General features: G+C 37.0%; 1 protein-coding gene across 5 annotated transcripts in view; it reads right to left on the minus strand.

The window, feature by feature from the left end:
- Positions 1 to 12,385, minus strand: part of LOC108149295 (fasciclin-3) — a 76,209-nt gene extending 63,824 nt beyond the window's left edge. For 3 of the 5 annotated variants that reach the window (XM_017276739.2, XM_017276740.2, XM_017276738.2), the window contains exon 1: positions 11,707 to 12,385. In XM_017276739.2, the coding sequence (XP_017132228.1) occupies positions 11,707 to 11,749 (43 nt within the window). In that variant the 5' untranslated portion in view covers positions 11,750 to 12,385. The remainder of the gene's footprint in view (positions 1 to 11,706) is intronic. The other 2 variants (XM_017276742.2, XM_017276741.2) reach the window with 1 other exon arrangement.
- Between the last annotated feature and the right edge of the window lie 312 nt (positions 12,386 to 12,697).

A 12,697-nucleotide genomic window follows, 5' to 3' on the forward strand; every position in this document is an offset into this window, starting at 1 on the left:
TGGTTGCAGCCGCTGTTTATCGCTGACAAAAAGGTTTTACTTGACCCAGTCAAGTGCGGAGCAGTTGGCTTCGGGTTGTTCTGGGCCTGGGCCCACCAAACTGGGTCGATTTGCTTTGCTTTGCTTTAGCAGCGGCAACTTGCCGAAGTAGTAGCTCTCTCTATCGCCGAGATTTGTTGGTGCCAGCTATGTTTAACGCCGCTAATGTACTGAGAAAAATTGAAATCTACGTAGAAAAATAAAGAATCTTGAGGTCCAATTATTCAATGTTTTCACTTTCAGTTTTTGTAAAACTTATAGTTCGAAAATTTTTTAATTTTTGAATGAAGTATGATATGGTTTTAAAAATATGCAACAATGCTTTGAAATGAAAACAATACTTAATATTATATTCTGAGAATAATTAAACCGCAGTTTTTAATAATATTACATAGGCAAAGGCAAATAAAAAATAAAAATAATATAAAAGATTTTATTTGTGTATTTGTTTCTAGTGCAGCTGCTGGTGTTGCTGCTGTAGCAAAAGTTGCTGCTACTTTGTAGTCGCAGTTGCTGCTGTTGGCAGCCATGTTGCTGGTGCTTGAACAAGCCATGTTGCTGCTGTTCCATAAGCAATTTTTTTATTTGCTTTATTTGCTTGTGCTGCTTCTGTAGCTGCTGCTACTGCTTTTGCAGATTTTCAAGTTGCCGCTTAAAGGTTCAACTGTTGTTGGCCTTGATTTGGCTGTGGTTGCTGCCAGTCTTACTCATATACTCGCTCGTTTTTGTCCCAACTTTGAAGCCTTTTTTGGCTGGGCTACTACTGCAATCATTTAAGTGCAAGCAAATTGAATTTGGACACTTAATGACGTTTTACTGCCGGTTCAGCTGCAATCCCTTGGCCATCCCCTTTTGGCCTTTCACTTTAGCCGGCTCTTAGATAGTTAGGCGACAAAGCTGTAAACCATTTAAGAGTCATCCGCTGAATAGCAACATGAGAAAAAAAGACAACTTGTGGAGTGCGCAGATTGCAGAACAAGTAAGGGCAAACAAGATTTTTTAAAAGATGCGAGAACAAGTTTTAAATAATACTGATCAACCTTGAAACTGACGCGAACAGGCTTTAAACAAGTTGAGTGATTCTAACTATTTTTGTTCTCAGCATTTCATGGTGTAACTTTAATCAAAAATATCTGTTGATTGAACAAAAATATATGAAATTATGATTTAAGCCCTGTGGCTCTTCAAATTAAAGTGGTATTATTTCATCGCTATGCAGCGTTGATTTTATTGATATTTAAATTAAGCGAAATTTCTCAATTTTTCATATTCATATTGCCACGATTTAGCAAACAAAAACCAAGCATAAACATACAAATTATCAAGTTAAATTTGAAATGATTTTAGTGAAATTGGGTCTAAACAGAGGTTGTGGCATACAATAATTGCCATAATTCGATTATGAAAATAATTTTTCACTTATACACACATTATATATTGTTTGAACCAATGTACAAAGTGGGAGCCGTGGGATTTTGTATTTTTATCATATTACAGGCATAGCTACAGCAATCAAATTTAACCAGACATTGCCAGTTAATAGAACAAACAAAAAAACATAATCAATTCAGCTTAAATGCGTGAATTTATAAAATTTTTTTACTGCCCACCACTTAATTTCCCATCTAGTTTATTTAGTTTGCAAACATTTTAATTACTCTTTACCGGTGGGAGGTAAATGCAATTTTTGGCCTGCGGAATTTGCCCCCTTTTGCAAAGTTTGTTTAGGGCCTTAATTCCGCATTTTTCTCGCATAGGGCGTTATGATTGGTGCAAACTTTTCGTCGGCACTGTAAACGCCATTGACTGTTTCTACTGTCTGCTTTCAAGGTGAAAGTTGTTTCTGCTTCTCGGTTGTAAAAGAGTTTTCTGTGTTGTCAGCGTCTGTTCTGCGGCTTTTTATTACTGAATTAAGTGAGGAAATTAGAAAAATGAAGAAAGAAATATTTGACTGTGTTGAACATGAGAACATTTAAAATTAAATGAATTTTATAACGAACATTCTGGTAAGTGAAAGTTTTCGGTTTGGTTTTAAAGGGCGTTGAAATGAAATGGAATGAAACTGAATCACTGACTGTAGTTGTGGGAACTTTTGGTATATAAGATATGTTTAATGGTTACTTTTTTTCGTAATACACTTATCTGTATAAAAAAAGAATTTCATTATTATTATCAAAACCATTTTCTTATCAAAAGAGTGAGAAAATACTTTCATAAAATTAAAATTAATTAATCAGCCTCTGCTGCCAAAACATTGCATTAATATTTAATTGCCACTATTTGCCCCCAAAACATGCCCCCTCCCATTTCTGCTCATCCATCATCCGAACTTTTTCAGAGTTTCCACCATAATCCAGCACGACAAACTTGAACTTTTTTTTTGCCATTCCGCCTTTGTTTACCATTTCTGCCGCCAAGAAGTTTTCATTTAGTCGGTTGCCGAGGCCAAAAGTGGCGAATAAAAAATAGAGTTTATATAAAACCAAGTCGCTGACTGATAAATCCCGCAAATACTACGCGTACACACACAAAGTAAGCACTATCAACGTTGGCTAGACTCAAACCGAGAAAAGGAGAATAAATGGGAATATTCATTCCACGCGATAAGTTAACAGGCGTGACTAAGCCCAAAGCTAGTTAAGGAAAAAAAGACAGAGAAACTTTCAGCTGGCATTTTGCTCTCTCCACTAAATATTATTTTATAGTTATTCTGTCTTGGCAAGCCCTTTTCCGCAAGTTTTATAAATTAAATACCATAAAGTGAAAAACTTTCCTGCCAGCCCGACTCACGCACTCACACGCTCACTTAGAAAGTAATTACCTAAAAAATATGGACAACAAAATAGAAGGTAGCTGCGGTAATTCCCAGGAGAAGTGCGTGAGTTGTGAAATTTATTTAAATTTAATTTTAATTCTATGTGTTTTTTGACCGAAATTGCAATCGCTTTTATGGCACAAGCGTTTCACTAGGTTTAGGGCCTAGTCACGCACGCCATTAGGCCGTAATGAAAACATAATAAAGACATGAAAGAAAGTCGGGAAACCCTTTGCAAGCCTATCTAATCAAATTGAATTTAAGTTTAGTTTGCAAAGCTAAAACCCACCCACCTGCAGTAATTTCCCCAACCGTTTGAATTGACATGTTAATATGCTAACATCAATCCCAATCTCGGTCGAGTCTGTCTGTCAATCTTTATGTTCAGTGGTGGCCATTGTCTGGCCAATAAATGAGTAAATGACAGACACATACACCCACGCTTGTACACGCCAGTAAAGACTCCCGTAAATCTGGATATCCAGTAGCAGTACACAGTAAGAAATTTTTTTTTTCTTTAAAGCAATAGTTTATTTTCACTTTAATAGAAAACATTTGTTTTCTCCACATTTTAGGCTGTATTTTGTATTTGCGAATATTGTGATTAAACTTGTTATTGAAATGCTTAATATATTTTCATTACCCATATATAGAATCATAATTTTCTTTCACTGTAACAGTTATAATGCTCGACCGGCCATCTGACAACTGTTTTGTTGCACGAACGTCGGACATTTATCAAATTAAACAGAGTTTACAGGGAGATGGTTGAGATTGCAGGCGCACAAGAATAGAGGGAACACTTGTTTGTGTGGCCAAGGTGCGGATTCCACACCCTAAACCCACAATCCCCCCTGTGAAATGAGAGTTAAGCCCAACAATGGAGGTATAACGAGCTTCTGGCATGTCATCTCATCTCTGCTCTTCAAATTGGCACTGCTCGACCGCTTTAATTACCAGCCAAACAAATTAAGACATTTATGGTTACCAGGAATTATCATTAGTCTATGAAAAATCGGAGGATGCAAACTAATTTAATTATGTGTGTGGTGTGGGTAAATATTAGTTATGGCTTGGTAAAACGCACACATAAATTAGGACAAAATGTAATAAACAACAGGAAAAATTAAAATAATTAAAATCAAATAATCGCAAATAAAAAAAATATTCACCAAATATACATCGAGGAGAATATGAATTTTTTTAATACATGTTTTTTTTTTTTTTTTTTTGTTTATTTGATTTTTATTTATGCTTTTTATTTCAGCTCGAGATCACATCAACGAAAGTAAGTTTTTAGCTAAAATTGCTTAATTATACTCCCCATTTCCGTTTTCATATTTTTTCTGTGCACAATAAGCTTGACTTGTTCATGATCTGGGTTCAGGAACCACGCCCAAGTCCGACCCAAAAAAAAGTAAATAAAATTAAATAGGTTAAAACCGAAACCTGAAACGAAACTGTCAAATTGGTGGCTCCCATGGAGGGGCGTGGTGAGGGGGAGGTACCAACGAGGCGGGCACACAAAACCCCTTTTACGAAGCTTACTCCGTCTTTTTGTGTTTTCTTATATTTTTTTTTGGAAAAAGTCAAACACCAAGATGCGAGCAAAAAAGTTGAGCAAATACAACGTGCAGGCAATACAAATATAAAATAATTAACTTTAACAATTCTCTCACACACGCCCTCTCTTTCCTCTCTCTTTAACTGCCAACACCCAATGAATAAACAAAAAAAGGAATAACGTAAAAACCAGAAGTGAGCAACAACAGAACCAAATAAAAGGCTATAATGTAGAACGAAAAAAAAAAAAACACTCAACAATAATAACAGTTAAAAATATTAACACACACAGAGACGCCAATCATTGCGCATGTGTGCGTGCTTTGGTTTTTACGCTTGCAAGAAAAAACGAACGAGAGAGCATGGCATTTTGTGGCGAATAAAAGAAGAAAAACGTTGAAAATACTTGTAGAAATGTTGGGAAATAAAAACAGCAAGTAATAATGAACAAAAATGGAAACTAGTTGGAACAGCTAGCCAACAAAATGAAAAGTCAAATAAAATAAAACAGAAAAAAGCACTAAAACCGGTTCATATGCTACTAGAGCTGTGTATCCGTGAGATACTGAAATACGAAATTAAAAAAAAACAAACGCAGAGCGAGAGAGAGAGAGAGAGAGGGAGAGAGAGAGAAACATAAAAAACAAAAAACTTTAGCATTTTCTGAGATGTATGGTAAGAGATTGCGTTTTGTTCGAAGCTTTTGTTCCGAGCCCACTGATGATCAAGGAGAGGTGTGCGGGGAGTTAATACCAAGAAATTGTTATAAGGCCAATGAGTGGCACCGTTGAGCCGAGTCTCTGAACTTTGGGATGAAGATTTCGGGGCATAGAGCTCGAACCTGTTGCCAGGTTCTGGACTTAAGAGTGGGGGTAAAGTCAGTTTTTTGCCTCACATGGGTATTATAATGGATTACATCATTTAATCATAATTAAAACGGTATTCATATTTAAAACAGTATGCTGTGATAGCATCTCTTGTATATTAAAGAAGATTTTTATTTAATTAATTGCTTCACAAAAAAAAATTACATATTTTTCATATTTATTTAATTTAACTTTAAAACAGGTTTCGCTTTGCTTTTAGTTTAGCACTTAAAACCAATTAAAGCTCATTGTGCATCTTAAATGAATCCAATTATTGCACTCATCAAGGCATGTTTTAATTCAAAACAATCTGTTTCATTATTTCTTATAAATGGTTTTTACTCACTGCTTTTTTCTGTTTTAATTTCTTTTCCCATTATTTCTTTGTTCAATTTCCATGCAAATCTGTAAAAAACTTTTCATTTCTTTTCGCCGCCACTCTCATTCTATTTGATTGACTGTTTATCCATATGTGAATGCAGCTTGATTACTGCATTTAAGGCGCGGGTTTCATGTTATTTAATCACTTTTTTCACCCAGTCTAAATATGTTAATTAATGGTAGTTCTTTTTTCGCCATAAGTAATACTTTTAGCGCTTCTGTTTTTGGACGCAATTGCCTGTCTGTGTGCTGTGCGCTGAACAAATGCAATTTGATTTGATATAATTAATAATTATAATGTTCGGCGCAACATTATTTTCAATTATTTTGCACTTTCGAGGTCAGAACAAAACCTCAAACCCAGCTTCCAAAACCGAGGCAATAAGTCAGTCAGTCCATTCAATTTAGACAGTCATGTAAATTTAATTAGAGCTGCACATTTAATTAGTAAACAGAAATGCCAAAGCCACACCCCCGCCTCCTCTTACAGATTATGATTTAATGCAGCAATTACAGAGAATTTCGGGTGTTCCTTCAATCGGTCATTTTATGGCGAGACATGGCAGAATAGAAAAATCATGTTCAAATATTGATTTAATTTCCTGAAGGGAATGAGAGGGAGTGCCAAATGAATTGAAAGCGTTATAAGTGCATCTGTTTAACAATTTCGATATTGATGAAATTTTAATTGAATTTATGGCCAGAAATGTGGAAATATCTATGTGTGGCCATAAGCCCAAAGATCACATTATGGCCCAGATTGTGTGTGGCAAAATAATTTAACATTTCCAATTACTAATGTTAAATGATGTTAAATGGAAGTATTGCGATGAGTTGAAAGACTTATGATACATTACAACTGATATAAGCAAATATTTTTTAGAACATTAACGCATTAAAATATTTTTTGCAGTTATTCTCAGTGTTGAGTTGTGCGATTCGAATCGTATTAGCCACACTTGAGGTGTATTTTACAATACAATACTGACCCAATAAGACCCTCTGCATTATTATCAACTCTAAGCAGAGAGTTTGTGTGTGTGTTTGTCAGCTGATAAGGGCACCTTATTTATTTCCCCTTACCACCCCTAGCACAACCCACATAAACCTTATCTAATCGTCCATATTTTCCCCATGCGACCGAAACCCAAACAAAAACAGAACCAGAGCAACTTCTAAATGTATATCATGCAACTGAAATTGCAGGTGGAACAGTTGCAGGTGATTACATCGAAAAAAAAAAATAATAATATGATATAAAATCACATGCCTGTAAATATTAGTTTAAGGGGACATTATGTTAAAATAATTTTAATAATTAAAAATTCCTTTTTTCCAACAATCTTTTGAAAAACAATTTCATAATAACAATTGTTATAAATAATTATTAACGAATTTTATGTAAAATCTCATTTTCTAAATATAAATTTAAAGAGATATTAATTAAAATAATGTTAATAATTAAAATTCTTTTATTTTAATTCTAAATATAATTTCAAATGCAATCTCCTATGACATTTAATACATTTAAATTTAAATAAATCAAATATTTTGTCAATTTTTTTTCTTTGTAAGAAAATATACAATCAGAGTACACCATTGATGATGTGTGATATTTTTTTCAGTGTGCATCTTATCAATAGCCCGAATCGTGACCCAAATCAAAACCAACTGCATTGAGCGCAAATGAAAAGAAGCAATGAAAATGTGTAATAGCCAAACAAACCTGACACAATTCTCCGAGATTGACTAACATAAAGAGATACAGCAGGAGAGAGCGGGAATATGGGAAAGTTGAGTCAATCAAGCGAGGTTCTATACACGTCAAATTAGTCGATTACCTTTTTCGTACGCCAGCTGCATGAGTAACTGACGAAACTTATGAATCACCAATAGAGTGGCAGAGTAAATTATTTTCGGTTGAAAATGAAGAAAAACAATAATTGCAATTATCATCGCAGTTGTACGTTTGCATATAAATAACTAAATAGCTTTGCCATTATAAATGTGGTTTTTGAAAACGGGGAAGTCACTAATGAAAAAGGAATCACAGTGGAACGTGCTGATAACCACAAAAAACAAAGGGCACAGATATTTCAAGCGGAGCAAGGGTTTTTAACACAATCATTAAAAGTCCCCTATGTGACTGAGTCAACTGTGCAAATATTACAATTAATATTAATATAATTTACAAAATTTAATTTGGTTTTTTTTATTTATATAATTATTAGTATTTCGTGAAAGTTATTTTAAGTCCCAACCTCATAAATTTGTCTCTTTGATCACAAAGCACCTGAAAAGTGACCTTTTTGCAACTCCCTTCTTTGGCCATTTAAAAATTTGTTGGCTACCTTATTTTGGCCACGTTTTCACGCCCGCGGTACGTGCCCATAAAGACAATTCAGTGCCTCCAAATCGATCAAAAGTTTGCTTCATTGTGCTCGGCCCCACACACTTGTTTGCAGTTGCAGCCCGAAAAACAGCAGCGAAAACCGGGAAACTTTTCCATAAGCTGTGCAACTTTTTCCCGGCTTTCCCGCTTTCCTTTCTTTATTGTCTTTTCAACTGTTTTGTCGAGTCGAGCGGTAGAGGAGCAGAATAAATAGGGTAGATCCCCATTATATTTAATTTGCCTGGCATACGCTTTGTCAATATCGCACTTTTCCCATCTCTTTTTGGCCCGAAAATTCCAGCATGGCCCAAAGCGTTGCCAACTTCCTAGGCACGCACACACGTTCACACGCTCACAAGAAGACAGACACTAACATTTAAACGCATTTATTTATATATACAAAGGATGCATGCAAAAAGTTGCTGTTGACATTGTTCAGTCATTTTTCAGCAAATTAGTCATGAAATTGTGCATTTCTATTTGTCTCTCGCCCCAAATTGCTAAATTTGTGAATAAAAATTTTCCGCCAGCGATTATTCAGTAATATAAAATACAAGTGTGAATGTGGAAAATTGCGAAAATTGAATTGAAAAGTGATACAGCGTATTCTGGGGTACAAATCAATTCAATTGGATAGGGATAAAGTTAATATTTTTGGTCAGACAATTGGATATTTAAAATGACTTTAAGCGTTGAAGTTTTAATGATGGTAGATATATGTATTTGTTCTTTTAATGTAAATGTTACATGATTGCATTGAGTAATTGGGAACAATTAAAACTAATTACTACCGAAATGATAAAAAATATACATTTTTTTATTTGCTCCTTCATAAATCATAGATTGATTGGGTACTTACAATACAAGCAATCAACTAAGAAGCAGAAGAAAAGCATTTGATAGAAGCCCGTTAGCAATTCACCGCCTTTTTCTTCCTTGCTTTCAAACGGGGAAAACTCCCGCTTTTCATTAAGGGAATACCTTTCGAAAAACTAAAGCCCCCAGTGCGATAAAGCTTTTGTGTCCCCTGGCCAGTCCTTTTTTCGCAACGTTTCAGTTACTGCAAAATTTGCAGTTGGTCGCTCGAACGCTTTTTTGTTGACCAGGTAGCAAAGCAAAAAGCCAAAATGAAACGATGTTATGAATATGAATGAGAGACGGAGGAGCTTGCCCTTCTCTGCGATTCCCATTGCAATTACCATAGGTAGAAAAAGAGTTGAAAATTATGTATGTCATGGGTGGGGTGGGTAGGATTGGATTGCCAAAAAAGAAGCATTAGATGCAGTCACAGTTTGCAGTAACAGTCACTGGCCGAGTCACATTTAGAGCTAGCAAACTGGGCAAACACTGCACGTATTTAATTCAATGCCTGGATCTTTTTTGTTGCCAGCTGGCACATATATACATATATACAAATATGGCATAGACCATGCCTCAATTGGTGGCCATTAAAATGCATAAATGCTGAACCGCTTTTTGTTCGTCCCTAGATGAGGCAGTCATAACTAAATACGTCACGACTGGAGTTCCTTTTGGCCATTTGAATTACATTGAATGGTTTTTGGATGCAATGCAATGCCTTATTTACATGCTGCACATGTTGCAGCTCGTGTCTTCTTCGTTCCTTTTTTTATATCCTCGCACAAAGGGTATCCATAAAATTGAATGGCAAGTTTGCAAGGAAATTGTGGGCGAATGTTATGTGCATTTCGCTCGGGGCAAATATACAAATAGTGGTGAAAGTGGAGTATGCCAAATAAAGTTTATTTGTTGTAAAAAATATTTACAAGAGTTTTTTTCATACGGCAACGAATTTTAAATCGTAAAATTATTGAAAAGTATTTCATAAATGGTATTTTGTGTTTCCCTCTAAATTTAATAAATATAGTATGAATTATTTAGTACTCGGTTTTTTTTAGTGTATCCGCGGATCGGTTGGTTGAATTTCCGGAGCATTCCCATCTGGAAAAAAGGTTCAGGGGCTGCATTAAACATTTATAATTGCAAGACAACAGCCAGCCGACAGTCAACTGATGCGATGTCTGCGATGCGTCAGTCCTATAAAAATGTAAAAGTATTCAGTGTGAAGTGGCAGAGCGCTGCTAGAAAAAGACGGCAACTGGGCGGCGGAGAGAGATAGGTAGAATGGGTGAACCTGCAGTGGATTTCATGCTTTATTTTTTGGTTTTTTGTGTGCAGTCTTTGCATTTGCATTTTCGTAAACCTTTGAAAGGTTGCAGAGCAGGCTTAGCGACTGAATAAAATGCAGCTGTCTTAAAGTCACGTCATGTGGGTGGTTCTATGGGTAGGTTCTAACGCGAGGGGCTGTTGAAACTGCCGAGGGGTTGTGGCTGTAATGAAACAGCTGCAAAAGCAACAGCTTCATGTGCCGTGTGTTGTGTTAATGTTGTTAGGCTTTAGCATAAACCAGCATCTTCTTTTCAGCTAATGAGAAATCTGTCTCAGTTCCCCAGCGAGCACTCCCTATATCGTTCTCGCTCTTCGCTGGCGTAATAAGAGGGTACAAAATAATAAGCACGGACTGAAACATTGAAGGATTTTAATTAAATAGGACTGACAGCGTTTTTTGGGCCCTGATGAAAGCATAGAATTTATTTCCGCACTTGTACGCGGCACAAAGAGATGAAAGTAATGCTCAAGTGGATGCTGATGTCTCTTTTCAAGGATGCATGCTAACACAAGTAACGGCATTGTTTTGAATATTTATTAAACAAAAAGGGGGCTTGCTGTAGACTAATTACAGTCAAGAAATTTAACAAAAATATAATAAAAAGCTTACATTTGCAAAATTTAGTTATTTTTTTTCAGAGCATAAAATATTACAAATGACACAGAGCTATAAAGAACATCGATTCGAAAAAATCGAACGATCCTTAATCGATTTCAGCGAAAGCAAACTATAAAAATCCTAATACCCCTATAAAATCAATCAAACTTTTTATGGGCACACAAAGCCTTAAGAGCCGCTCACGTATAGACACAGAGCCCAATAAGAAAGCATTAAAACAGCTAGCCGATCAAGTAATTACCAGCCGTGAATCAGCTGCTGGCCAAGATCTTTGAGACAAGCCCAAATCCATTCGAATCACTCTGGTAGATGCTGAGTTACCAAAGTGTGGTTGACCTTTTCGACCGGAGTTGGCGCATGTCAAGTGCCAGCCGTACCTAAAACGAAGACAGTCACACTGGACGCGGGCACTAGTTAAACACAGCTTCGGTCACACTCTGAGCATGCGCAGTCGGAGTTATGGACCAAACGGGGTCAACCGCCAAGAAGTGGAATAACCATCAATTTCATGGATATTGTGACAGGAAACTTTTCACTCAATCATCACTTTCGTATGGTGAACACTTTCCACCGCCCCGCGGCCTAATGTCGTGTCTCATCAATCAAGTTTACCACTCATCTATGATATTATCATTCGGCTTGAGGTGAGAACACGTTTTAGGGGCATCATCTTGTTTATATAAACACACATTTATATATATATATATTTATGGCTTTGTATCGGGCAGTAAGTAAGCTAAACTTTTTCACACATTTGCGCGGTCTTAAACGAGCGCGTGATATCATCTCATGAGCGAGACTTTGGCTTCACTTTTTTCTCTTGGCTGTTGTTTATTCTTACCTGTTAAGATGGCTGCGAGACATATAAAAACGATCCGTGACATGATTTCGCTGCTGACTTCCTTTGGCTTCCTTTACTTTCTGTGTGTGTGTGTGCGTGTGTGCGGTAATCCCGGTTTTATTTTTTTGGGTTTGCCTTATATGTATATTTATTTTTTGATGTCACTCCGGCTTAAGGTTGCACTTGCTTTAGCTTTTCATGCATGAAATAACGACCAAGTACTTTTCGGTGGCACTTTACGGCCGCTGAGGCTCTGGTTTATATTTTTTATGTGATGTGTGTGTTTGTGTGTTTTGGGTAGTGTGTTGTGTGTATTTTTTGTTTTTTTATTTTACTCGTTGGTATTATTATTTTTAATTTGATGGGTATATCCGATCGGTAGGGTTTGCTTTCTGCTGCCAGCTAATCGAAGATTGTGCCACAGTGATAAACACACACGGACGCGTTGGTTGACTTCGGCTGTGGTAGTGCTCAATGGCCGGCTAACGCACACGGACGCAGGTTTTAGTTGGTACGATGCCGAGCTGATTCCGAGTCACGAAATGCCGAACCCAAAAAGCCGAGCGAACGATATGCTATGCTATTGCTGTGCCCAAACACGGAACTCAAGAGCGACTGAGGGTAACGAGCGAACGAAGTGCCGAATGCAACAGTTACCAAACGACTGAATCCGCTCCGTGTTTATAAAGTTGCCAACCGCCCGTGGAACATGGACTGCGCTGCGGCAGCGACGTCGGCAGCGGAGTCGACAGCGGCAGAGCCCCTAATGCGAACACCCGATGTATGCGTTTTTACATATGCAGTCGCCACCGACTGCGCTGCCTGGGAGTTGCAAGTTGCCGCTGTGTGTTGCTGCTGTTCGTGGATATTGCTGCTGTCGCTGGTGTTGCTGCTGCATGTTGCTGCTGTCGCTGGTGTTGCTGCCGCCACATGCGCGACGAGCTAGCAGCATTGCATGTTGCTGGCGGCGACTTAATGTTGCTGGCGTGCA

The sequence above is a fragment of the Drosophila elegans genome, unplaced genomic scaffold, assembly GCF_018152505.1.
Source record: "Drosophila elegans isolate 14027-0461.03 unplaced genomic scaffold, ASM1815250v1 contig_814, whole genome shotgun sequence".
Taxonomy (NCBI): Eukaryota; Metazoa; Arthropoda; class Insecta; order Diptera; family Drosophilidae; genus Drosophila; species Drosophila elegans.